General features: G+C 40.1%; 2 protein-coding genes and 1 pseudogene across 2 annotated transcripts in view; 2 read left to right on the top strand and 1 right to left on the bottom strand.

Moving 5' to 3' along the window:
• The window catches only part of Bpifc (BPI fold containing family C), a 56,386-nt gene extending 53,021 nt beyond the window's left edge, over window positions 1-3,365 (top strand). Inside the window, exons 14-16 of the mRNA XM_055627952.1 lie at window positions 695-758; window positions 1,781-1,857; window positions 3,203-3,365. Of these exons, the coding sequence (XP_055483927.1) occupies window positions 695-758; window positions 1,781-1,857; window positions 3,203-3,325 (264 nt within the window). The 3' untranslated portion in view covers window positions 3,326-3,365. The remainder of the gene's footprint in view (window positions 1-694; window positions 759-1,780; window positions 1,858-3,202) is intronic.
• A 2,424-nt stretch (window positions 3,366-5,789) lies between these two features.
• Rtcb (RNA 2',3'-cyclic phosphate and 5'-OH ligase) lies at window positions 5,790-27,575 on the top strand. Its single transcript, XM_055627833.1, has 12 exons — window positions 5,790-5,979; window positions 7,093-7,171; window positions 9,301-9,368; window positions 10,347-10,446; window positions 13,435-13,591; window positions 15,843-15,999; window positions 16,391-16,550; window positions 18,773-18,948; window positions 19,292-19,480; window positions 20,040-20,150; window positions 22,387-22,506; window positions 27,106-27,575. Exons 1-12 carry the CDS (start codon window positions 5,887-5,889, stop codon window positions 27,211-27,213), a joined length of 1,518 nt encoding a protein of 505 aa, XP_055483808.1. The 5' UTR covers window positions 5,790-5,886; the 3' UTR covers window positions 27,214-27,575.
• Window positions 7,751-8,120, bottom strand: LOC129691750 (ATP synthase subunit ATP5MJ, mitochondrial-like; annotated as a pseudogene).
• Window positions 27,576-27,772: the final 197 nt, after the last annotated feature.

The raw sequence follows: 27,772 nt of genomic DNA on the forward strand, positions 1-27,772 counted from the left end.
TGTGTGTGTGTGTGTGTGTGTGTGTGTGTGTGTGTGTGTGTGTGTGTTTATGTGCATGTGTGAGGATTGTACTCACAAAGTTCAGAAGAGGGTTATCAGATCCCCTGGAGCTGGAACTACAGGGAGTTGTGAGCTACCTGATGTGGATAATATGAATTGAACACCTGTACTCTGCAAGAGCAATATGTGCTCTTAACCAATGAGCCACCTCTTTAACCTCCATTTACATTTAATACCTGGATCTTTTCAGAAAGGAACACTGCCTATAATATTCAAACACTAGAGTTTATTGAAGGTAAAGTGGTGTTCTAGTGATGACATTAGATTCAGAGTATGATGCAATGCAAAGGGAGGGCCTGTGGCTGAGGTTCCCAGTAAACACAGGAAAAACCGGTAATGGGAAACCTCTTCACCCTCCTAAGTTTTACCTGGTCTGTATATAAACTACTACATTGGCTACTATCCTGGGTCTCTGTTCATTATCACCATTATAGAAGAAACAGAAATGTCTCCCTCCAGGGAGAAAAGAACCTGTGTGGCATGACTTTCCACAAAGCATGTATGTCCCTCCCAGAAAACTCTGGTTGTAGCTTTCTATCCAGCTGAGTTCTGGGGACTTGCACACCTGAGCCAGGCATGTTTCTTTCAAGGAGCCTTGATTTGGCAACTGATATAGTCTGATTTTTCATTTTAGGTGGTGAGATTTGAGAATATTCTGTCTTCCATTCTTCACTTTGGAGTCCTTCCACTGGCTAACAGTAAGGAAGTCTTAGAAAATTATTGGACTGTGGTATTGGTTACAGTTTAGGTTTTGTTTGGACCTTTCTACCCTGATGCCTGTATGTTTAGAATATCATTGTGAATGTAGGTCAGAGCCAGAACTTTGCAGCGTACACCATTAAGAGGATAAGAAACCGGTTTCATGCTTGTTAGCAGCAGTATTTCAAATTCAGCAAGAAAGGCTAACCTGACTTGAGTTAAAGACATAAAACTTCTGTCCTTAGACAGTAAAGTCTCCTTCGGGTCAACTAGGAATAATATTATTCTCCCAGTTAAAATATTTTTATATTAGGCATAAAATGTTCCCAGGCCAACTAATGGGGAATTTCCAAAACATAAATAGGGGGCCTGATTGACAGTTAAGTTGGCAAAATGCTTGCCTTGAAAGCAAAAAGACCTGAATTCATTCTTCCAGAACCCATTTTTTTAAAAATACTGGACATGGTGGTACATGCATACAATCTCAGTGTTGATGGAAGCAGAGACAGGTTTATCACTGGCCAGCCTGTCCTACTTGAGAGTTCTAGGTCAGTGAGAGACCCCATCTCAAAAGTCACAACAGCAAACCAAGGTAGTGGATGGAAGTGAGGAATGGCACTGAGGTTATCTTCTGACCTCCACACACATGTACATGCACACATATACACACACATACACACATACAAAACACACCCCTACTCAACACATATATATTATAAATATGTAGAAAATGAAAAGCATAGTCAAGCATGGTTAATACTTAAGTGGGAAAAAATGGAAAGTGTTTTGTTTTAGTATCCAAATATACATAATTACAGGTACATTTCTATTGAGCGTAAATTATTTACTAATTTGTCCAGCAAAATGGTAGGGACATATTGGTTTGGATTAAAACAAGACCAGTAACAATGATAAGATAAAGTATTAAGAAGCCTCTAGTTCATCTCTTTCTGAAACATCTGCCAAAAAGTCTGTGCCCAAGCCCAGTTAATTACCTAACACCTTTTTTTCTACATTGTAGCAAAATTACAGCAAGGATTTCCTCTTCCCAACCCCTACAACATCTCCTTCATCAATTCTGATATTGAAGTGCTTGAGGTAAGGTTCTGAATTTCTTCTTCACTACTTATCTTCATGGTAGAACAAGCTTCCTTTTTTGTTCACTGCTTGTTTTTTTAAGTTTTATTTATTTTATTTCATATGTATATGTGTGTGCATGAGCCACATTTATGCTGGTGCCACATGAGACCCCCTGGAACTGTAGTTAGAGGCAATCGTGGATCACACAGTGTAGATGCTGGAAACCAATCCCAGGTCCTCTGTAAAGAGCAGTTCTCTTATCCATAAAGCCATCTTCCTTCCCCTCACTGTGTTTTACTTTGCTTTTTTGACTTTTACCAGCCCAACGAGTTTTATAAACAACAACAACAAAAAAATCCAGCTATTAAAGCTTATAATTAACAATGAAAAATTTTAAAGTCAGATTGAGTCTAATTTCACTTTGAAATCACATTTAATCATTCCACAGTGTAAGGAAATAATTTTAAAGTATTTTATTTCACCACACACGCTGTAGGGCTTGGATTATGAATCTCATTTTATGAATGAGGAAACTAGACCCTAAAAAGTTTAGTGTCTTATGTAGAAAAAAAGATGGATGGTATATTAGTTACTTCTCTTGTTGCTGTGACTAAATGCCTAATGGGATACAACGTAAAATAGAAAGAGTTTCTTTTGGTTTATAGTACAAAAGGATATAGTCCACCACAGCAGGGAAAGGTCTGGCAATAGAAACATGAGGTACATCATCATCTTTCATAGAAGTCAGGAAGCAGTGGACAGGAAATAGACTAAGCCATAAAACATTGACATATGTCAGAGACCTACATCCTTCAGCAAGATTTTACCTCATACGTTCCACAATTTTTCAAAGCAGTGTCATGAAGTGATAACCAAGTTTCCAAACACATTGAGGCTGGGGGATATTTTGCATGGAAGCCACAGACAGCTAAGAACCCAAATGACTGGCTCTTTGAAACTTTCAGCCAATGAACTTTTCCCTGAAGACCATTCTCAGGATTGTGATCTATGGAAAGCTGTTTCCTAGGAGAATCTTATTAACTAACTTCACAATACCACCACCCCTTCTTTTCTGCATTTTGTTGTTGTAGCTTGGGAAAGTAGGAATATGTTTCAGAAAGTGTCCCCCACCTACATACCTCCACATCTCCTCTTACCTCCCAGCCTCCCTCTTCTCCACTCCCCACGACCTAAGTTTTATCTAGGGACAGTGATCCAAAATAACCCCTTCCTTCATCAGGGGCCCTCACAGAGGCTGGAAAAGTCTTGATGGCTTAGGGCCTGGCAAAGAAACTTTCTTCCCCTCAGGCAAACTCAGATATGTCCTTAATTTAAAATTATTTTCATTTGGCATCCTTTTCAGGGTTTCCTTCTGATTTCTACTGACTTGACACATGAAACATCCTCAAAACAACAGCCAAATCGCCACAGTTGGGGGGGTCTGAACCTGGTAAATGGACCATGGAGAGGACAGCCAAACCATTGATTCCTTGTTCACAATCTACCCAGGCACCTTCAGTCCCACAGACACTGTAAACCTGGAAGATGAAAGCCATGCATCCTGGATATTAAAGCCCTTATGAAATTTTTTTTTTTTTTTTGAGCTCTAGAAGACCTCGAATGAGGCCAGCTGAGTTAAAAGGCTGAACAGGGACAAGGCAGTGGGAACGGGATATGTGTAGGTGAGCATGCTGTATGCCTGTGTTTATAATTTGTGGGTAAGAGGGAAGCATGCAGACCAGGTGGGTAAAGAATTTGTCTGTATTTGCATTGGAAAATTTGTGTGTGTGTGTGTGTGTGTGTGTGTGTGTGTGTGTGTGTGTGTGTGAAGCCCATGTCTACTTTTAAGAGACTTTCTTCTTTAGTTGGATTTTGTGTTTTATGTTTACTGTTTAAGCAAAGGACAGTTCCTTTGCTTAATTAAAATTGTTTTCTATCAATGTCAGTCTCTGTGTGTGAAAGTTCCTATCCTAAATTTGTTTTAATAAAATGACAGAAAATAGAAAATAATTATTTTTTAAACTTCGGCAAAGAACGATGTTCTACAAATACCAATATTAAAAATCAGCTAAGAGCCTCTTATTCTTAAGTCTTCCTGTGGTCATCCTGTGTCATTTGTTTGAGGATGTGTCCTTTCAAAGATCGAATGAAATGGCAGTGCAGCTTACTAAACCTAGGCAGTTCACAGTTGGCATTCATGTTATTAATCAGCTGGGTAAAACTGGAAAGGGGAATAGGAGGATAGGATGCTGGGACAGATATATAGAAATGAACAGAAACCATATCCTCTCTTTATGCACTGCATAGATTTGTGGGGGGCGGGGGGGATTGAAGAGAACCGGTCTGGGTACTTCTTCAGTCTCATTCCTGTGACCTTCACAGCCACTCTGTGAAGAATCATGTTTCCATTTCATCAATGAGAAAACAGAAGGTCAGAGGAATTTATCACACAAAGTATGGTACTGACATAGGTGGAAAATGAGTCCAAGTCTTCCTGATTGCTACTGTGCTGTTCTTCACAGGATAGAACTAGAAACAAATCACTGCACGCTCTCTTATCCCAACTGCAAAGGATAGGAGAGATGGCTCAGCAGTTAATAGCACTGGCTGCCCGTCCAGAGGACGGGGGTTCAGTTCCCAGCTCACAGTTCCAGGGATCCAGCCTCACCCAGACATACATGCAGGCAAAACGCCAATGCACATAAAATAAAAATAAATAAATCACTTTAAAAAAAGGAAAACAAACAAAATCCTTTAAAAAAAAAAAGTGTCAACTGTTTAAAGAGGGCTTACTCCAAACAAACCTGGGCTAAGAAACCTCAATGGTCTACAACAACTGCATCTTTGCAGGGCATTGTAGGCCATACCAGATTCCTTCATAAGTATTTGTAGATAGGTTTCTTTGAAATGCTCTTTTGGTAACAACAACAACAAAAAAAAATGTTTTATGTTGTTGAATATAAATATTTATTATTGATTTATCTTTTAGTTAAACAGTGGTTATTCCTAAGCCAGCTGTATGCCCAAATCACCACACAGAGACTAGGATGTATTTAATTAACCTATAGCACAATGCTGGGCAATAGTTACTCCATCCTAAACCTCCGTGCTTGCATAGTTTCCTCCCATTCGGATTTCCCACATTATACTTGCGTTTAGTCATATCTTAGGTCGGGTTCATCTCCCCTCAAGGTTTCAACTCCTGTCTTGTTGGATCTCTGCTCTCTGACTCCTCCCACTCGCTTTTTTCTCCTCTCCTCCCCTACGGACCAGGATGTCCCACCCTAGTCTCTCCATTGCGGAAAATTGGCTGGTTGTTTAATTGAAACTACAAAGAACAAATGGTGGCATGTTTACACAAACTTGAGCCAGGTGATGCTTAGAATAAACATCACAATGCAATGTCGGGGATTGAAACCAGACAGTGGGGAGAGAAATCAGCATGTGAATGAACAAGGGTAAATTGTATACATTCCACAAGAACATAATAGCAACAGTTGTTTCTCTTCTATTTCATTTTGAAACATTACAAATGTCAAATACATTGTCCATTATTTTATCTTGCTAGCTGCTTCACTCATGGGGCTGGGAACGCCAAGCTATATATTCTCTAGAGCAGTTGATCTAATCCAGATCCAAGGGTTTCCAGGAGCTGCTCAAAATATTCCCAAGCATGTCTTTAAACACAGCTGCCTGGAGCTACAGGTAAGTGGATCTCTTAAGAGTTAAAGGCCAGCCTGGATACAAGGCAAGCTCCAAGCTAAATAGCGAGACCTTTAAAAAAAAAAAAGAAAAAATCTACGAGAAGGGTAGTTTAGCCAGACATCACTAAAAACGATTTGATTTATCTGTAGTCCAATGGAAAGCATTATAAAGAAACGAACAAGACTTGCCCGAAGTTTTGAGCCTCGGCGCTTGCCATCTTCCTCCTGGGGCGGAGCCGCTCGCGCCTGCGCCCTGAGAGGCGATCCTGCGAGGAGCGGGTGGACCGCGCGGCGGTTTCTCTTTCTAAGGGTAGTCGGGAGCTAAGCCGTCTTTGCCGCTACCATGAGTCGCAGCTACAACGATGAGCTGCAGTTCTTGGACAAGATCAATAAGAATTGTTGGAGGATCAAGAAGGGCTTTGTGCCCAACATGCAGGTGAGTGGGGGCGGCGGCCTTCGGGGCTGCGGGCCGCGGTGCAGCCTCGAGCGGCCTCCTCCGTCCGCCGCTAGCTGGGCAAATCCCTACAGGGTTGCGTGTCTCCCTCCCCAGCTCGGACCGACAGTCTCCGCGGGCCAGGTCCACACACACGAGGACAGACGTAGCGGGGCGGTTCTCGCATGTTTCACCCATGCACCATGAGACATGTTTTGTTCCTGGTCCGAGATTAGTGTGGACTTAGAAGCTGGCGCTGCTAGCCTGGAACTCCGTTCCTCTTTAGTCATGGTAGTTCTTTAGATAATGTTTACAGATGAAATTCCCCAAACTTAATTGGCTTTTAACGTACTGACAATCGACAAGATATAGGTTTTTAATGTGCTCTTGGCGAAGGACCTCAGGATCAGTTGGTGACCCATCTGAGAGGACAGGCCTGCTTTCATAACCAGCCCATTTCTTTTTCTCTGCTTGGATAATGTGTTGGAGCTGAAGACCAGGGCCTGAAACCCTGAGCCTGTCTCTATAGGCTCCACTAAAGTAGTAGAAGAGAGCACTTAGGAGGTTTTGGATCGTGTGGAAAGTGACTTGGTGCCTTAAGTGCCGTGAAAATGCAGTAAAGGTTTGCAATCCTTTGACATAGTAAAAAGTTCCTATTTTCCCTTTGTTTTCTGGAAGAAGAGGAAGTTGGTTAGTACATTCACTTGCCAATTTTTTAAGTGACAAATGAAAATTCTACATTATTTAGGACACCATGTGTTTATATTTATATAGCTAAATATATAATTTATATTAGTATATAAAATGTGTAAGTTGTATAATAGCAAAATCATGGTAGATGTACCTCCTTGGGAATTTGTTTAAGTTTTTTTCAAATTTGGAGATAGTTGCTTAGGTTTTACTGATAGAACATTCCTAATTAAAACCCAGATCTGAAGTTCTCTAAAATCTTTTTAATTTGTGATTGGAAGGTTTTCTCTTATCAGAAGTAATGTGGTAGTTTCATGCAAAGTAAGGCAATGTAAACACTACATACAGTACATACATTCTACCCAGTGTGCCTGTACTTGGTGGATTTTGGGGTTCAGGTAATGCTTTGCTTTTCTTTTGTATTAGGTTGAAGGAGTGTTTTATGTGAATGATGCTCTGGAAAAGCTAATGTTTGAGGAATTAAGGAACGCCTGTCGAGGCGGTGGTAAGTACCCTAGAGTCATTTTGGTACATTTCCCTGTACCCTGAACACAGAAGAACTCAACCAGTGAAAGACACTTTCAAGGAGGGATCAAGACTTGAATCAAAGCGCCTATTTGTTTGTGATCACATTTTAGTGCATGCTGATATATAAAGGATTTGGAGCTCTAGGCTAATTAGTTCTCAGATAACCCAGTAATGCCTAGTGCTACTGTTCATCCTGCACTCACTGTGCCAAGCACCTTATTAGGTACTTTGTATTGATCATGTCATGTTTTTAATAGTTAAAAAGGAAGATATTATCTGTCTTTTGCAGAATTCCAAAATGCAGTGAGTTTAAGTGATTTTTAACTTGTCCTTAGTCACAACTTCAAGTTAACAGAGCCAGAATTCAAAGTGCCAGATTTTAAAACAAGTACTATTTTTCTTTTTGGGGGGTGGGGTAGGATGTTGCTTCTTAGATATTTAATATCATATTGTAAATAGTACTAGATAAGTGTACAGTGTTGTTTCATGTTCCCACCTAACACAGTTTGCTTATTTTTAGCCAACATGATTCATCTTCAGTGGAATCAGGGAGTGGTTAGTGATGACCATGGTCCAGAGCTGGGCTGGAGCCTTTCAAAACTTTACTTTTTTATCAGCACTCCTAATTTTATAAAGGATAAAGTTCATTAGTCTCATTTCTATCCAGATTTCCTGGAAACCCTGGTATAGGAGGGCTTCATGGAGACCCACACATTTTTAACAAGGCTTTGGTCTCAGCAGGACCAAAGGCACAGGCCATACTAGATTCCACAATAGACTGGGCAAAAGCAAATCACTTTTAACTGGTGTTCTAGCTGTAGTGAACATCAGGATTGACCCTTGTCTCACATGGCTGTAGGTCAGGCTAGAGATAAAGGTGCTCTAAAAATGATACTCTCAAGTGGTGGTGGAGAGGAAAACATCATTTAGCCCTTTCCACTTTTTAGAATAGCAAAATAAACTCCTTCATCCCTCACTTAAAAATGTTCACTTGTGTTAAATGGCACTGCTAGAGGTTTTGCATATGGCTCAATGAGTAAAGTACCAACTGTGTAAACATGAAGACTTGAGTTGGGATCTGTAACATACATGTAAAAGCCAAGTGGAAGAGTACCTCTGTAATCTCACCACTTGATAGGCAAGGGAGATCAGGCAAATCTCCAGAGCTTGCTGGTCAGTCAGCCTAACCAATAACTGAGGTCCAGATTTAGGGCGAGACGCTGCCTCAGAAAAAATAAGGTGGAAGGCTAGAGAGTTGGCTTAATGGAAAAATTTTTTGTTGCACAAGCCTTATGACCTGGATTCAGTTCTTTGAACCCATGTAAAGATAGGAGACTAGAACTAACTCTACATGCTGTCCTCTGACCTCCATGTGCATGCAACCATGGCATACAGTGAGTAGATAAAATTTTAAAATAAGGTGGAGAGACCCTAAAGAAGACACCTAATGTTGACCTGTGGCTTCCACATACATTCACACACACATTCTGTAAGCAATTGACAAAGCTGGACTTTTCCTCCATCTGTCCTAGCTCTCAAGCCATTGTTTTGTTTTCCTGGCTCTTCTCCATTGCCCTTCATTTTGTCTCTTAGATGAACACCATTTCTGATATGGTGTAGTTTGTGTTTTGAAACAATCTGAAACTGGAAATCTAGATGGCTAGAGATGGTTATGAGCCGTCATGTGGGTGCTAAGACTTGAACCTGGACCCTCTGCAAAAATCCTCAGCCAGTACACTTAACCACTGAGCAGTCTCCCTAACACCACTGCTTATAGTTTTAATAATTAGTGTGAGTTACTGAGAGTCCATTTTATACTGGCAACATAGAGGTTAATAGTTAATGTTTTCTATCCCTGCTATGTCTGCAAGCCAGCCTCTTGTGTGACATGCTGACAAGCATGTGTAATTGGCTTATCCTTCCTATGAATGTTATTTCTTTTTGAAGTTTCCTCCCCACTTTCATTTCAAATATCTTTTTTCAATTCTAGCATAACCACTGCCCCTTTACATATGTAACTAATGGTGAAAATCAAACGTGTCAGTTTTCTAAGACTTGAGTTTTTGTTTTTGGAGTTTGTTTGTTTGTTTGTTTGTTTGTTTTCAGGTGTTGGTGGCTTCCTGCCAGCCATGAAGCAGATTGGCAATGTGGCAGCCCTGCCTGGGATTGTTCATGTGAGTCAGAACCTTAATCATTTATATTATCCAAAGTATTTTGAACAAATGAAGGGTTCCACCTAATATGTGCTGGTGCCATTTAGACAGTGGCCTTTGACCATAGCAATAACCCTTAGAGTAAGAACTCAGTCTGTATAGACTCTCGGATCTGGAATCTAAGCATTTGGAAACCTTTGGAGGGTGTTTTGTTTTGTTTTTTATGGAGATGCTTAAATCTTGCCATTGTGCGTCATTATTGCTCCACTAATGCACCATTCTAGGTTTTACTGTGGCTCTGTCTAAGCGGGTAATTGAAGAGGAAATGAAGGGAATAAGTTGAACTGAAAAGAATAAGAGAGGACCACTTAGCTAGCTGTTTAGCATTATTGGAGCAATAACAGCAAATAGATAGAACTGGATGGTGTAAATGGGCCTCCGCTAGACTAGCATTCAGATTACACATTCAGAGTTGAGAGTGGATCTATTACCAGACTTTCATGAGGCTACTTAATGCTAGTTACAATGATGTGCACTTGGGGGTGGGGTTGATGAAATGACATGCTTGTGTATTTAAAAACCCATATTTCTAGTGTCCCCATGTCCTCACATGGAACTGTTTTCTGTTAGGCACCCCCTTCACTCAGCCCAAGATATATGGAATATATCTTAATGTTATCAAATAGATTTATTTCATTTGTGAAATTTCTCGTGACCTGTATAAACACTGGTTACAGCCACAGTTTGGCAGTGTCTTAAGACAATTTCAAAAAGTAACAGCACCTTGTTTGAATGTGTGATTCTCCTGTAGCCTTTTACTCTGAGGCTTGCCTGTTGGCAGTCAAATTTTATGAAAAGATGTCCTCTGCTGTATTCACCTTTGTGACTAGGAGTCCATAGACGAATGGCCCACCAGTAGAGACTCAGTCAACGACAGGTCCATCAGGCAGCCTGGGTACAGAGTGCAACAGTTGTGCTTCATGTCTCATTCTCTTCCAGCGTTCTATTGGACTTCCTGATGTGCATTCAGGCTATGGGTTTGCCATAGGGAACATGGCTGCCTTTGATATGAATGACCCTGAAGCAGTGGTATCCCCAGGTAAGGTCCCTGTCCCCTTCTGCTGTTACAACGCGGCTTCTTTCCGTCTTGTGTGGCCTTTCTGAGACAGGGGATTTGTGTGCATTTCTCGGTCTTATATTCTGTGATTTCTTTCTTTCTACATTAAAGTTGGTTGTTAACAATTGGGCTGTTAAAATATCAATCAAATCATTTACTGAAAACTTTGGGGACTTTTTATCAGATGCCAGGCAGTATTAGACCTTGGCTACAAACAGAAATTTCTCTTGGTTACTCAGTTACTGCGTAGACAAATGTGTCTGATGTCATCACAGAGTGTTATTGGGAGGGGTGAATGAATTCAGGGAGACACAGCATTTCCTCATATTTTTTAACAGAAGTATTTTTCATTAATTTTTAAGTTAATCTATAAGAGCAAAAGCTTCATTGTGACGTATTTACACATGTCTTTCTGCATTGTTTTCACTGATTCCACTTCCCAGCTGCCCTCCATCACTCTGGCTGCTTCCCTGTCTTCACTCTCACCTCAGCCTGCTTCCCTAGTGCATGTATTCTATTTCTCTATTTCCTACCTTCCTTAAGATTTCTGTCTCCTCTCATGAGCCCATCTAACTTTATGACCCACAGACACGTGTGATACTCTGGTATACATAATTTTAAATTTAGATTTCACAGGGTGGAGAGATGGCTCAGAGGTTAAGAGCACTGTCTGCTCTTCCAAAGGTCCTGAGTTCAATTCCCAGCAACCACATGGTGGCTCATAACTATCTATAGTGAGATCTGGTGCCCTCTACTGCCCTGCAGGTACACATGCAGGCAGAATACTGTATAAATTATAAAGAAATCTTAAAAAAAAATTAGATTTAACATATGAAAGAAAACATTGGATATTTGCCTTTCTGAGTCTGGCTTATTTTGCTAAACAGTAGAGTCCGCTCCTGCAAATATTATTTTTTATGATTGAATAAAATTATTGTGCATGTACTACATATTTTTTCATACATCAGTCTGTTGATGGCCATCTAGGCTGGTTCCGTTTTCCTGGCTCTTGTGAATAGTGCAGCTGTAACTGTGCATGTGTAAGTATCTCTGGTACAGTCACCTGGAGTCTTTCAGGTATAAACTGAAGAGTTCTAGGGCTGGGTCATATTGTGCTTCTACTTTCAGGAACTTCCATATTGATGCAAGTTTCGTTTCTATTTATTATATTATATTATATTATATTATATTATATTATATTATATTATATTATATTATATTATATTATATTATTATAATTTATATTATATTCTAGGCTGTAGTGAATATGGGTGGCTCTTTCCCCACTTTGTCACCAGCACTGGTTGTTGTTTCCTTGATGATAGCTATTTTAATAGGTAAAGTGGAAATTTCACCATGTGGGCAGAGTGCTTGCTGTGCAAATATAAGTACCTAAGTTCAGATCTCCAGCATCTAATAAAAACTGGGCATGGTGGTGCATCTGTAATCCCAGTGCTGGGAAATGGACAACTCCTGGGGTCTCACTGGCTCTCCAGCCTTTCTGATATGGTGGAGCTCCAGACTCAGTGAAAGACCCTGCTCAAAAAATAAGATAGAGAGTAGTCACGGTCTTTGGGCACTGGCTTCTACATGTGCATGCACTCTTGGGTACATGCACACAGCTGTAACTGTGCATGTGTTTATACCGTAAACAAAGAGATGTTGAGAAAGGGACATGCATACTGTTAGTAAGACTGGATTGATAAAGCTATTACATAGAACAGTTCATGGAAATTCTTTTTAAAAATTAAAAAAAATAAAACCTCTTGAAATAGTCATGCTTTCTGGGTATATATCTAGACAAACTGAAATTATTTCAAAATGGTATCTTCATTTGTGTATTTACTGTAGTATTAATTCACAATAGCCAACCCAGGGAAACAATCCAAAAGTTGGTTGACAGATGAATAAATAGAGGCAATGAGAGTAGAATATACTCAGCTTGAAGAAAAGAGATCCTGCCCATTTGGTACAGCATGGATGAACCCATGAAACAAAATAATCTACACAAAGGGGGACCAGTTCCATGGCCACTCACACAGAGAGAATAGTGGTTGCCAGAGTAGAGAGAGGGTGGAGAGTGCTGATTTGGGAGAGACTAACTAAAGGATTCAGATTACAGATTGAGATGAATTATAGTCCTGGGTGCCTAATGTCCAGGATGCTGAATACAGAAAGAGTAATACTGTTTGAGATGTGCTCAGACATCAGGTCTTGAGTTCTCTCTCCCCAGAGAAAAGGAAAGTGGTGTAGTGATCATCTCATGGTGTATATACATGTACTTATGTAAAAGTTGTTCCTTGTCAGCCCTGGGAGCCATCGTTTTCAGAAATACTTCAACCTAAAAATTTTCAATTAGTGTTAATCCCATTCTTAGATACAAATATACTATAGCTTTAAATGTACAAATTAGGAAAGAAGGAGACTAAAATATCTTTTCTTTTTAAAAAATAATCTTATTTGTTTAATGTGTGTGGGTGTTTTGCCTACGTGTATGTCTATGCACCATGTATGTGTGTGGTACCTGTGATGGCTAAAGAGAGCATAACAGATCCCTTGGAACCTTCCCTTGGGAAGATAAGGTGAGTGACTTTGTGGGTGTAGAAAATCAAAGCGGGGACCTCTGGAAGAACAGCTAGTGCTCTTAACCACTGAGCCATCTCTCTGGCCTCCTGTAATATCTTTAAAAGTTGGAAAAAGAACAACAATTTAGACTAACAAAAGGCAAAAAATATTGGAAATCATTAGGGAAAAAAAAATGAAGATACACGGTAGAAAAGGTCACTAAAACCAAAGATTGGCTGTTTGAGAAGACTTAACAGAATTCAGCAATGTCTGGTACAAGAAAGGTGCAGGGAGGCATGTTACTCCTTTTATGAGTAACCTTTTAATTCTAAATAGTGAAGAACTTCGAGTAATGCTCTGTCTGTCTGATCTGCTAATATTTGACTTAACTTCTGTATGTTGTAGGTGGTGTCGGATTTGACATTAACTGCGGTGTCCGCTTGCTAAGAACCAATTTAGATGAGAGTGATGTACAGCCTGTGAAGGAACAACTTGCCCAAGCTATGTTTGACCACATTCCTGTTGGGGTGGGATCAAAAGGCGTCATCCCAATGAATGCCAAGTAAGAGTACAGGTTCTGGCAAATTGAAAAGGAGGGAGAAACCACGTGACTCTCAGCTTTGTTTCCAATTTAGACATTTGCTCAGTCATTTCTTATTTAAAGCATCTGTCTCAGCCCGTGTTCATTAGAACAATCCTTGAGCTAGACCTGGTGGAATACACCTGTAGTCCAGCCTTTCAGAAGGCTAACATGGTAGGATCATTTTAACCCAGGAGTTCAAAGCCACCCTGGGCAACAAATAAGACTTCATGTCTAAAATTTAAAAAGAAAAAGCATGCAGCTAGAAAGATGACTCAGTGGGTCATTTGAAGTGGTTAAGGCTACTGGCTGCTCTCAGAGGCCGAGCATACAACCATCTGTAATTCCAGTCTCAGGAGATCTGACGCCCTGTTCTGAACCTCTGTGGGTACTGAATGTACATGGTGCACAGGTAAATGCTCAGGCAAAACTCCCATATTCATAAAAATTACTTAATTAAAACTTAAGAAAAAGATATAGAATATCCTTGATATAGAATATTTTTAGAATAATAGTATTTTCTCAGCATAAGGCACTGTGCCTGATATTTCATCCGGAAGATGACAACTGCTAGGAGAAAGCTAAGTGAAAGAAGCAATAGTAAGTTGAGCTTGGTACGTGATATTGGGGTTCAGACCAAAGATCTTTGCCCTTCAGACAGGCTATGTTCTGAGTTACCACTTAATGAAGCCATTCATCTACAGTCTTCCTTTTGAACCATGGTACTGAATATGTGCATTATTTAGCTAAGTAGTACAGTTATAAAGGCTTCAGTATTACTATCTCTTGGGTACCTATTACAGTGCTGCTCTGCTCATGCTCAACAGTGCATCTTATACTTGGCAGGCTTCACTTCCCTCAAACCCGCTTTGAAGCCAGGCTAGCCTGGAACTCATGGTCCCCCTGCCACAGCCTCCCAAATACTAGGATTGCATGCATACGCCACTATACCTGGATCAGATTATGTGCTTATCAAGTAGAAGTCAAAGATGCTCCTTTGACAATTTCTGCATTATATGAACTTTTCATTTTAAGTTTGTATGCCTTTATTAATGCAGAAATGCTCTTAACTGTTACACACTCCCACCAAAAAGAAAAAGAAAAAAGAAAACACTTGAGGAAAAATTAATTTAGAAGATGCTTATCCTTTGTTTTCATATGACTCCTGTGTTGCCCCACTGTGAAAAGCATATATGTAACAATAATTGACATGAAGTATCTTCACAAATATTTCAGGTAGAAATTTTATCCTAATTCATATTGTTTGTAAAGGACTGTCATCTAGGGTAGTATTAAAACTAATCTTTTCTGGCTGTGTTGGAGAAGCCTGGACCTTGGGTGAAGGTGAAGACATGCTTTCTCTACGTTTTTAATGTTTGTGCCCTTCAGCTTCAAAGTGCAGGTGCAGTTAAGCTACACAAATTTTTGGTGAAAATAAACCTTAAAATGGAACCTGTGTTACTTGAGAAAATTCAGATACCTTCAGATAGCAAAAATAAATACATTAAAACCCATGATGATTAAGAAAAAAAATTGCTGTTTTCATTCATTCACATGTTGGGAGGGAGAAACTAAAGCCATGTTACTATTGTACATATCCCATTTCAAATAAGCTTCATTATTTGGCTAATTTTTCCATAAATTATTAATAAAGATGTAATTAAATAGAGGTTAATAGTAATCTCTGATTAAGATTACAGCTTTTATTTGGCTATTTAATTGCTCTCTTAATGGAATTCAGAATCAGAGAGGCAGATGTAACATAAAAGAAAATAATAGTAATTGAAAAATATACCACAGAGACCAGTAATGAGCTCATTTGGTAAAGTGCTTACCTAGACTGAGCATGGCATTATATTGTATGTCCACACTTAGGAGATAGAGACAAGAGTATCTGAAGTTAAGGTCATCCTTGGCCACAGTGAGTTCATGGCCAGCATGAAGTACATGAGAACCTGTTTTGGTTTGTCTGTTTTTTAAGTACAACAGACCATGTAAATGTCAAGTGGAACTGTAATTATTGTAATGACACTGTCACCATTTTAAATGGTGATCATTTATGTGACTACTTTCCTGAAAAACAAAACAAACTAGGAAGCATAAACTCTAGTACATAACCTGCTTCACAGGAAAGGTAATGGTCAGATATTCCTGTGCTCTTTGAGTTGTGTTTCATCCTAAGTTTTATTGCCCTTTGCTGTGAAATGACTTGCATTTCCTTACTCATCCCCAGAGACTTAGAGGAGGCATTGGAGATGGGTGTAGACTGGTCCTTGAGAGAAGGCTATGCGTGGGCTGAAGACAAGGAACATTGTGAAGAATATGGACGGATGCTGCAAGCTGACCCAAATAAGGTCTCTCCCAGGGCTAAGAAAAGGGGCCTTCCTCAGGTAACTCACTTTGTAGAATCAGTGTGTTATGTCAGCTTTTATCAAGGGAAGAAATCTACACCTTCTATTTTACAGAAAGTAGATCTTTGGAGGTTGATTTTTTTGTTGTTATTTTTTTTTTTTATAGTACATCAAAGAACACAAATCTATTGACTTTTGAATGATTTTTCTGAAAGCTTATGCAGAAAATATTCTTAAAAGATTCCAAGTTACAAGTATATAGGAGAAAAGTGGCATATGATTATGAGGTTTACAAAGTATGCCATAATTTAGATTTACTTTTTATGGGTTATTTTGTTGATTTGATTTTATCTCTGTGCTTTTTAAATGTATGTTTGTTTGCTTTTAACTAGAATAGAAACTGTTTAATCAGACATTCCTACATTTACAGTTGGGGACCCTGGGAGCAGGCAACCACTATGCAGAAATCCAGGTTGTAGATGAGATTTTCAATGAGTATGCTGCTAAGAAAATGGGCATCGACCATAAGGGACAGGTGTGTGTGATGATACACAGTGGAAGCAGAGGCTTGGGCCACCAAGTAGCTACAGGTATATTCTAGATCTAATTTTTTTACTTGGAACTAAATGTGTGTTTTGTGGGGAATAAGACAAGAGAGTTAATTGAGCCATAGAAATACATTGCATGGGTTTTTAACTTGTGGCTTTCTTCACTTGTGACCCTAAACAAACTGATAACTTCATCAAACCTTAACTTTTTCATCTGAAAAAAAAATGGGTATCATTACTTCATCTGGTATGTCATGGAGGGTAGTAGAATAACATATACAAAGCGTGTAACTCCAGCACTAGGAAGCACTTACAATGCTAGCTCTGTTTAGTACGGTATTCACTGTGGGGGTTAGTGCTAGCCATCTTGATAGTACATGGGCTGTGGAGTTCAAGTAGATGCTCACTAGTGAGCCTGCAGTACTCGGCAAGGTTAGGAATTGGTGGATTGATTGCTAAAGCAGGTGCTTGACCTCACTCTCTGATGGAAAAATCATGCTCATCAAGAAAAAGAAGGGGTTGGAAAGTTAGGAACATACAAAGCAAGCCCAGTGACCTAAGTGCAGTTCTTCCACCCCACAGAAAAAAATGCTAGGCATGGTGGTGCACACTTGTAGTCAGTGTTGGGGAGGCAGAGTACAGCAAATGTGTGGAACTCTCTGGCCAACCAGCATAGCCTGATGGTCAAGTTCTAGGCCAGTAAAAGACCCTGTCTCAATAAAAAAAAAAGACAACCAAGGAACAAAACTCAAGGTTGACTTCTGGCATCCACATGAACACTCATCTAAACCCCTCACCACCACCAAAGATAAAAAGTAGGAGGTGATAAAATATTGTAAGAAAAGCAACATAAATATAATGCGTTTTGAAGAATACTCAGAGATAACTTCATAGACAATACTCAGCCTTGGGATTGGAATAATAACACATAGAGGACATTCATGACAAACAGGCAACAAGAACAAAAGCAAGGAGCAGGGAAATAAGTATCTGCATGACTTACAGGGATTAGTAAATGTGTGAGACAGTGTACTACACACGTGGAAATTACAAACATTTTATTTCATGTTACAGTTCAGCGTTGCAATTGGTTTTTTGTTTTGTTTTTTGTTTTTTCTCCCAGAGACAGGGTTTCTTTGTTTAACAGCCCTGGCTGTGCTGGAACTCATTTGTAGACCAGGCTGGCCTCGAATTCACAGAGATCCTTCTGCCTCTGCCTCCTGAGTGCTGGGATTAAAGGTGTGTGTCACCGTGCCCAGCATGCCATAGTATTTTATACTGTAAGACTCACTCATTTGTGCCAGGCTGACCCTTCAGTTTAATCCAGCAGATAAATGAAGCATTGACTGTGGCTTTGGTGTTGATAAATTCTCCACATTTAATATGAAGGCACCAAACATTATGTTTAAGGCCTATTGTTCCACACACTACTGAGCAGAAGAAGGATCACAGGTCCAAAGTGCCCGGAACATTGTAGTCAGTTGAAAGACGAATGGGTTACAAAGTGAGACTCTGTCTTTTTTTTACACGATGTACGGTGTGTGTACATCGTGATGCACACCGTTGATCCCAGCACTCAGGGAGACAGAGACTGGCATATTGCTGAGTTCAAGGCCAGCCTGGTCTACAAAGGGAGTCCAGGACAGCCAAGGCTACACAGAAAAACCCCATCTCTAAAGACCAAAAATAAATACATTAATACAAAAATAAATACATTATTTTTTATTTATATTTAAAAAAATGCTGTTTTCATTCATTCACATGTTGGGAGGGAAAAACTAAAGCCATGTTGCTGTCGTACACATCCCATTTCAAGTTTCTAGAGGCAAATGCTCTCTGTATGTCTCACATGCTAATATCACCATACTCAGAAGATTCTCAATAAATATCTTTTTATAAAAACTTAAAGGCATTATTTATGTGTATGTCTATGTGCCTGCTTGTCTGTATGTGCAGTGTCAACACAGTGCCCAGGAAGGCCAGAAGAGGGTTCACATCCCCTGGAACTGGAGTTAGCAGACAGTTGCGAGCTGCCACATGAGTGCTGGGAACTGAATCCAGGTCTTCTGTAAGAGCATCTAGTGCTCTTAACTGCTGAGCCATCTTTCCAGCCCCAAATATATCTTGTCTGAGCAAATAGATGAACTCAGAGCATACTTAGGGTTTTGTTTTGAATTTGGATAAATTTCACTGCCTTTCTACAGTAAATCTGAATGGTTCATTTAAGAAACACCTACCTTGTTTGACCTGTGGCTCTGTTGCAGATGCACTGGTAGCTATGGAAAAGGCCATGAAGCGAGACAAGATTATAGTCAATGATCGGCAGTTGGCTTGTGCTCGGATTGCATCCCCAGAGGGACAAGACTATTTAAAGGGAATGGCTGCAGCTGGAAACTATGCCTGGGTTAACCGCTCTTCTATGACTTTCTTAACCCGTCAGGTAAAATAAAAGTTGCTCTCTTGAGTTAATCAGGAAGCTAAGCATGTTTGGTATTAGAAATGTGTATTCTAGATGCTAGGGGAGTTTTTAAGGTTTTGGTGTCTAGAGACAGGAGAGTAGAGCCAGAAATGACCCTCAAATTTGCCTTTAGCCTCAGCAAGAATGGAATACCAACCATTCTCTGTGGTTAAAAAGTTTGGGGAAGGAGTGTCTATAAAGACTAGTGACTGTTGTTTTAGAAATCTGAAATCCCCCCTCACTTCAGGAATTCACTAGGTGAAAGCAGTAAAATATGTTCTGACAATCTAGAACTGACTACTTATAATGGAAGTTTTTCCCCTAGGCTTTTGCCAAAGTCTTCAACACAACCCCTGATGACCTGGACCTGCATGTGATTTATGATGTTTCTCACAATATCGCCAAAGTGGAGCAGCATGTGGTAGATGGAAAGGAACGGACGCTGTTGGTGCACAGGAAGGGATCTACCCGTGCATTCCCTCCTCACCACCCCCTCATTGCTGTTGATTACCAAGTATGTAGTCCTGCATTTATGTGTTGAGGTCACAATCTAGAGAATTCTAGGTTCAGGTTCAGTTAAGCAGGAAAAAAAATGTGTAAAGAAAAAAATCCTGTCACCAAAGACAGCAGTGGTTCCCGGTCTCTGCACCAGTGAGTTCCCCATCCCATAGTGAATGCTGAAACATTAGCTATGTTTTAACCCCCTGAGCTAAATATGTCCTAGAAGTTAGTGGAAGGCAAGACAAAGTGTTTTTGTCCATTAGTCCTATGGTTTTGCAGATGAGGAAACAGAAGGCAAGAGAGGGCAGATGCATTGCATGGATGAAAATCCTAACACTACTTCCCTCCAATTTGGGAGTTTTCTGTGCCACATTCAGTCTGTTGCAGGTCCTTATAACTTCTTTCTCTTTCTTTCCTGAGTAGTCAAAAGTAGTCAAAAGTAATGCCTTAATATAATTGTAAAGCATTGAGTAGTTTAGAGGTTTAGGTTTCTTCTATAATTCTACAACACAAGAAGAAATTTCAGGCATAAAAAGCATAAAAATTTAACATTTGGTTTTGTGTACCCTCAGCTCACTGGACAACCAGTGCTTATTGGTGGCACCATGGGGACCTGTAGTTATGTTCTGACTGGCACTGAACAAGGCATGACTGAGACCTTTGGAACAACCTGTCATGGGGCGGTAAGGAAAATGAAAACTTGCTTAGTCATTTTAGCTGTTGTTCTGCATTTTGACAGGTAAATACCTGATTAAGTTTAACAAAATTGAGGTTTGAGTGTGTCATGACTACTTCTTGCAAATTATACCCCATAATATAATGATTAGTGAACTGAATATAGGACCAGGTATGTTCTCATCTGCAAGTCCAGAACATCCTAACTGAGCAGTTAGCAATATAGTTAAGTTTATTGCCACTGCCTTATAAGTGGTATAACTAACTGGTATACCACACTGAGCTCATTGCTCTTTCAACAACCCACTGGACCTACTCATTTGCTTGATTTGTTCCTTTCTCTTGGACAGTCCGCTCCAGATTTAGGGGTGCTCTTTTCCAAGTCAGAGTCTCTTTGTTTGTGTGTGTTGGCTCATGCCTTCTAAGCTACCTATCAGTGAACTGTCTGTAGAGAGCCAGGCACTTTAGGTATTTTAGGCTTTGGGAGTTACAAGAAGAATTTCTTGCCACCCTTTAGCTGAGCCATTATAGGACAAGAGGAGCCATAGTTCTATGTAAATAGCCACTGCTGTGTTTCAGAAAAATTTTACTTACCATACAGGTAGTTTGCTAACAAACTACAGTTTGCCAGCTCCTATTTTAAACTATCAAAGTTCTTAGCCAGTGTTGGAAGGGGAAATAAAAACCATCTAGATTACCTTCTCATAGAACAGATCTTTATAAATATATCACAACCTTCTCTTTTCCCCTCTAATCCCTTCTCATTTCCAGCTATTTGCCCTCCTAGTCTTAGTGAGTCTCAGCAGTGTGAGCTCCAGCTCTGGAAGCATTGACAGCATCTGGATGCATAATCAGTGCTCGGGGTTGCGTTGAGGAAAGGTATTACCTAGCAGTAGCGGCCACTAGGCTGCTAAATAAGAATCAAAATTGCCCATGACAATTACCGAGTTCAAAATGTCATTGGTAAGGTAGAGTAACATTTAAATCACAAAAAGCTGTGTATAATGAAAAATTAACATTTATATTGAAATACATACAAAATCATTAAATATAAAATGCTTTAGGTAGACATTTACTTCACGCCAGGCAGTGATGGCATACACCTTTAATCCCAGCACTTGGGAGGCTGAGGCAGGTGGGTCTCTGTGGGTTTGAGACCAGCCTGGTTTACAAAGAGGGTCCAGGACAGCCAGTGCTACACAGAGAAACCCTGTCTCAGAAAAAAGAAAGAAAATACAGAAAAGAAATTTATTTCCAAAACGGGTGTGATAAGGCTTCTTAATAAAGGACACAGAATAAGTATAAATTAGAAAAGACAGGTTGGTGTGTATGTACGTGTGTGCATGCATGCAATCCCACATTTTTCTTTGTGTATGTGTTTGTGTGTGTTCCAGAGTCCAACGTTGGTTGTCTTCCTCTATTTTGTGAGACAGGGTTTCTTGATGAACCTGGGGCTCACTGTTTGCTCGGCTGACTGGCTAGCAAGCTTTTAGGATCCTCCTGTCTCTGCCTCCCCAGTGCTGATCTAACAGGCTTGTATAGCCATTCCTAGCTTTTATGTGAGAGCCAAACTCAAGCTTTCATGATTGTCCAGCAAGCACTTTATCTTCTGAACTGTCCCTGTAGCCCAGATCATTTTGTTTTTAAACTTTTTATACTTTTTTTTCCTTTGGTTTATGTGGGCATGTTGGGGGCAGGAGGTGGGGTCTGATATGACATAGCATGCATATGGAGGTCAGGACAATTCTGTGGCAGTTGGGTCTCTCTTCCCATGGTATGGTTTCAGAGATTAAACTCAGGTTGTCAGTTTTGGCAGCAAGTACTTTTACCCACCTTGCCATCTTAGTGGCCTTTCGGTTAGTTTTTTCTTTTGTTGGTTGGTTGTTTTTAGCATAAACTAAAAGAAGAAAAATCAGTCCTCATACAATGATATGTGCTCATAATCCTAGCTACTAAGGAGATTGATGCAGGAGAAATGCAAGCTCAGGACCTGCCAGGGCATTGTAAGCAACATAGCAAGACTTTGCTCAGAAGTGAACAAATAAGGCAAGCAGATCATTCAGTGATGTAAGCCTTATATGACCCTAATGAGTTCCAGCTGTGGAACCCTCGCATCTATAATCCCAGCACTCCTACAGCAAGATGGGAGGCTTCTAAAGGCTTAAATAATTACTGGAGTCAAAGTTTTAGTTCACAGTTCATAAATTGAAATTTACTCCTGTCCTGGCTCCTTTCTCATTCTAGGGTCGTGCATTATCTCGAGCAAAATCACGCCGTAATTTAGATTTCCAAGATGTCTTAGACAAACTGGCAGATATGGGAATTGCAATCCGTGTTGCTTCACCCAAGCTGGTTATGGAAGAGGTAAGTGAAGTCCTCATAAGTGCTTAACATAAAGCCCCTTATGGCATTTGCCATTGGGCAGAGATAGGGCTCTTGGTATTACTTACAGAAATGACTTGGGATTCTCAGTGACTTCATTTTGGGTGTTTGTGTTTTTTTCACTTTTTCTGTTTGGAGAATTCCATCCACAAATATTTTTTATCATGCCACTCACCCTCACCATTACAATTCCTCTTTGTTACACACCCACCACTCACTATTCCTACCCTGTAGCCCAGAGTGGCCAACTCTAGCCTACTCTGGCCTTGAACTTGAAGCAATTCTAAACCTCCTATATGCTGGGATCACAGGTGTGAGCTACTACTCCTGGCTTCAATTTTGGCCTTTGTTTAGAAACCAATTGCAAGCGAAGTCTATAAAAATGATTTTTATTGTTTATATACTTTCTATCTATACATTGCGTTTAAAGGTAGGTTATGAGGGGCAACATAGGAACCTGAGTTTAATTACCAGGTCCCATATGGTCCGAATTTATTCCTTGAGATTGTCTCCAGCTTCCACATGTGCACACACTCAGGCAATAGAATTTCATTTTAAAAAAAACTTTGTTTTTGTTTTTTCGAGACAGGGTTTCTCTATGTAGCCCTCACCATTTTGGCACTCTGTCTGTAGACCACGCTGGCCTCAAACTCTAAGATTTACCTGCCTTTGGCTCCTAAGTGCTGAGATTAAAGGCGTGCACTCCTACCAACCCAAAATTGTAAAAAATCTAGAAGAAATAAATAGAAGTGGTTTAAGATGTTGTAACCTTGATTTTTTACAATTTTATGTAAACATCATTTCAGTTTAGGACAAACTTGAAAAAGGAAAGAGACGTGTTCAGAGAGAGTTTGTGTTTGATTCACAAAGAGGAAAAATTGTATTTAAATGATCTGCATGAACTTAAGAGAAAACCAGTTATACAGCCCCTCCCTTCATTTTATAGATCACTTACCACCAAGTCTCCCTGATGTTGCTTTCAAGCTAAAGTTGTTGAACTTTATTTGTCTTTTTAAAAATATAGCTCCTTACAAGAGTTTAATTAAATTTTCATTTTTTTACATTAATTACATTTTATTCTCATTGCATCCCAGCTGTAGCCCCCTCTCTCATTCCCTCCTAATCCCAACTTCTCTCTTTTTGCTGCTATAAATTGATTTTTAATAGGTATATTCTTTCTTGAATCTTTGATGGTTAGAACTTTTTTAAGTAGAATGACTAAGTCAAGCCTATTTTGCTGTTGTTGCTGTAACTTAGTTTTTACATGTTCTAAAGAGGTTGGGGTTGGAGCCATGGCTTAGAACACTTATTGTTCTTTCAGAGGACCTGGATTCAATTCTGAGCATCCATGTGGTTTTTCACATTTATTCGTAACTTCAGTTCAATTAACTCTATCCTCTTCTGGTCTCTGCAGGCACCAAACAGAGACATAAAACATAAGAAACACTCCTACACATAAAATAAATAAATCTAAAGTAATAATCACAGTCTAAAAAAATAATAACTGTTTAATTTAATGGATCTAGAAAACACTAAGAAAAAAACACCAGCATTCTGCCAGCCAGAGATAGCCAGTGCTCAAGCAGCTTTCCTATCTTTCTTGTCTTGTAGCTTTTTTTTTATTCCTGAAGCTCCTACTTAATAGACAGACATTTGTTCTTAGTGCTGAAGATGACACAGTGGACAAAACTAATATAATCCCTTCCTGTGGAACTTAACAGATAGTAAAGTCATAGTAAAAGCCAACAGGGAAAAGGTGTAAGGAATGACCAGGAGGGGTGCAGTCTTATATAGGATGGCCAGGAAAGGCTTTGATGTGCTACTTGAGTGTGGGCCTGAAGGGACATATATGCAAAACTCCTGAGCTGTACAGAAAAACTTGGGTCAAGTACAAGCAAGAACGAGATGAAGTCAGACCTGGAGAACCAGTAAATCCTTTGAGCTGTAAACCCCACCACCAACCCAGCCTAGCCTTTGCTTTACAGAAGGACTTTGCTTTTACTTAGAGTGAAACGGAAAGACAGTAAAGGATTTTAAATGAAGAATGGTATGATCTGACACTAGTGACTATGCTGATGAGAAAGGAAAAACTGATGAGGCAAACAAAAAAAGAGAGAGAGAGAGATGGGTTGCCTGTTAGAGCTCAGTGTCTTTGAGATGAGAGGAACTGGGGCCCAAAGTGAATTTTCGTGATGCTGTGTTGCCTGGTGAGGGGTGGCACAGTGCTGGCATCATCCTTAAAGTACAGCACAATGAAAGGTGAGGTTTTTAGAGTGGTTCACTAACAGGGATGGTTGGTTAAAGAAATACTGCCCTAGAGAACAGGAGTAGGAGCCCAAAAGTGGGTTTGTAGAAAAGTTGTGTCTCTGGTCATGACAAGCTCTGGGCTACAACCTACAGAGTGGTAGAGCTATGCAGAGCCACAGCCATTGGCAGAGTGGAATGAAGGAGCCTGCAGATGAATAGTCTTCACTAGATAATGACATCACTCAGAATCTTTGCTAGAGAGTGATGGTGATTCAGAAGCTAGATGTCTGTCTCCCAAGTCATTGGGGAGTGAGTCACATGCAGAAATTGAGATGAGAGCTGGTAGGTGGTCTAATATGAATGTAAGGCCTAAAACTGGTAGTTCCTGGGAAGGGAAGAAAGAGTGGAAATACCCACAAATATCAAGGGGGACTCCTGTTCCATTCTAGACCCGATCTGAGAGAAAAAAAAAATCTGCTTCAGAATGTTGGAGTTAAAAGACTATATTAGGGAAGATGCAGAGTCAGTAACAGTAAGGTGAAGAAGGATGTGAACAAAGGGAGGGTTCTACTGGAGAGTCACAAGAAGTGGTCCAAGCATTTGTTCAATCATGTTCATAGCAGCTTTATTTGTAATAGCCAGAACCTGGAAACAGCCTAGATGTCCATCAACAGAGGAATGGATACAGAAATTGTGGTATTTTTACATAATGGAATACTACTCAGCAATCAAAAACCAGGAAATCATGAAATTTGCAGGCAAATGGTGGGATCTAGAAAGGGTCATTCTGAGTAAGGTATCCCAGAAGGAGAAAGACAAACATGGTATTTACTCACTTATACAGACCTACAAGATATGATAAACATAATGAAATCTATATACCTAAAGAAGATAAACAAGAAAGAAGACCCGGGGTAAGGTGATCAGTCCTCACTTAGAAAGACAAATGGGATGGGCATTGGACGTAGGAGAAAACAAGTAGCAGGACAGGAGCCTACCACAGAGGGCCTCTGAAAAACTCTACCTAGCAGTGTATCAAAGCAGATACTAAGACTTAGAACCAAACCTTCGGCAGAATGCAGGGAATCACGAAAGAAGGGGGAGTTAATATGATGTGGAGAGGATAGGAGCTCCACAAGGACCAAATACATCTGGGCACAAGGGTCTTTTCTGAGACTGATACTCCACCAAGGACCATGTATGGATATAACCTAGAACCTCTGCTCAGATGTAGCCCGTGGTAGCTCAGTAACCAATTGGTTTCCCATAGTAAGGGGAACAGGGACTATTTCTGACATGAACTCAATGGCAGGCTTTTTGACCTCCCCACCCCCCAAGGGAGGAGCAGTCCTTCTCGGCCACAGAGGAGTACTTTGCAGCCAGTCCTGAAGATACCTGATAAAACAGGATCAGATGAAAGGGGAGGAGGTCCTCCCCAGTCAGTGGACTTGGAAAGGGGGAAGGAGAGTGAGATTGGGAGGGAATGAGGGAGCGGGATATAGCTGGGATACAGAGTTAATAAAATGTATCTAATAATAAAAATTAAAAAAAAAAAAAAGTGGTCCAAGAGTAAGAACAGTTCAGAAATGGAAATGCTGCTGTGGTAGAAGTGCACACAGCAGAGTTATGGTCTCAGCAGCCTGCCCTTGTGTTAGCAAGCATAGAGACGAGGCAGATGTAAGGGATTAGCAGTGATTGTAAGATAGTAGGTGTGTGTAGGACAGGGAGTTTGTGCGCATACACAGCCACATACACTTGCAGTTATTTAAATAGATACAAATCTATTGTGAAGGGAAAGTTACTAATAATACATTCAGAAACTTGAATAGCTTCTAAAATGGAAAAATAATTTTGCTACATTACTAGTGTATCATTTGGAGCATTTCCTTTCATGCAGATTGGTCTGTACACTTGAAATGTGTTTACCAAGCTGTTTTTCTTCTTTTTAATTAGTATATGTATGTATGTATGTCTACAAGTGTCTTTGCCAAATATGTATGTATATATGTCTATGAGTGTCTTTGCCAAAGCACATGTGATGGCCAGAAGGCAATTTAGTAGAGTCAGGTCACCAGGCTTGCACATTCCCCACTGAGCCATCTCACAGGGCGCTGCTTTTAATTATACAAACATATGTTTTTGGAGAGATAAGAAAAAACCAAGTGTTTCTCTCATACCCCTTACCAGTAGTACTGAGTTTGCTATTTTCAGTGTTTGCTAAGTTAATGACAAAAATAGCCCTTGAGTATTTCTTATAATTTCAAGTAAAGCTTAATGTTTGGGAAGATTTCCTGTTAGTGGATTTTACAGTAGTGTTCAATTCCTTCCCTGTAGGCTCCAGAGTCCTATAAGAATGTGACAGATGTCGTAAACACCTGCCATGATGCTGGGATCAGCAAGAAGGCCATTAAACTGAGACCGATTGCTGTTATTAAAGGATAGATTCAAGACCATCAGATTCTCTGACGTGCCTGACATCACACTCAAGGCCTGACAAGATCCACAATGTACAGCTGGCGCTGTGCATGCCACAGTGGCTGGTGGAGAGGCTGCTATTGCAGGGTTGTAAAATGGCCTTCCAGGAGTCACATGTTGTGTCTGCATTTGGAGGAGGGCAAATGTGACTCTTTATCCCACAGGTTTTTTGGAATATCCATTGGAATTTGGGGAGGGATCAAGAAATTGCCCTGCTTGGTCATACAAATCTGTAGTCACTTGTAGAGAATGGACTTTTTTACACAAAGCTGCTTCTAGCCCAGTAGGTATCATGAGAAATGTTCTATTAAATATGGTTTTTGAATGTTTCCTTTTGTCTTAACTGTGTCAGTTTTGACCACTCATCTGTGGGCCTCCTCTACACCAGGCAAGCTCTTAGATTCCCTTCTCTCATGGAGAGCACCAAGTGCCTGAGATGTTTTGATCAAGACACTAGACAAGTATATAGTCAGGTATGTTGAGGACATGGAGTGTGCTAAGGAAGAAGGGCCAAAGAGAAAAGAAC

This window comes from Psammomys obesus, unplaced genomic scaffold (genome assembly GCF_907164565.1).
Source record: "Psammomys obesus unplaced genomic scaffold, mPsaObe1.curated_primary_1811, whole genome shotgun sequence".
NCBI lineage: Eukaryota > Metazoa > Chordata > Mammalia > Rodentia > Muridae > Psammomys > Psammomys obesus.

Excerpts from the sequence above, each read along its gene's own strand:
- Rtcb (XM_055627833.1), top strand. The coding sequence starts at position 5,887 with ATGAGTCGCAGCTACAACGATGAGCTGCAGTTCTTGGACAAGATCAAT. Across the intron at positions 5,980-7,092 it reads GCTTTGTGCCCAACATGCAG|GTTGAAGGAGTGTTTTATGT; the intron begins GTGAGTGGGGGC and ends CTTTTGTATTAG. Across the intron at positions 16,000-16,390 it reads AGAAAAGGGGCCTTCCTCAG|TTGGGGACCCTGGGAGCAGG; the intron begins GTAACTCACTTT and ends CTACATTTACAG.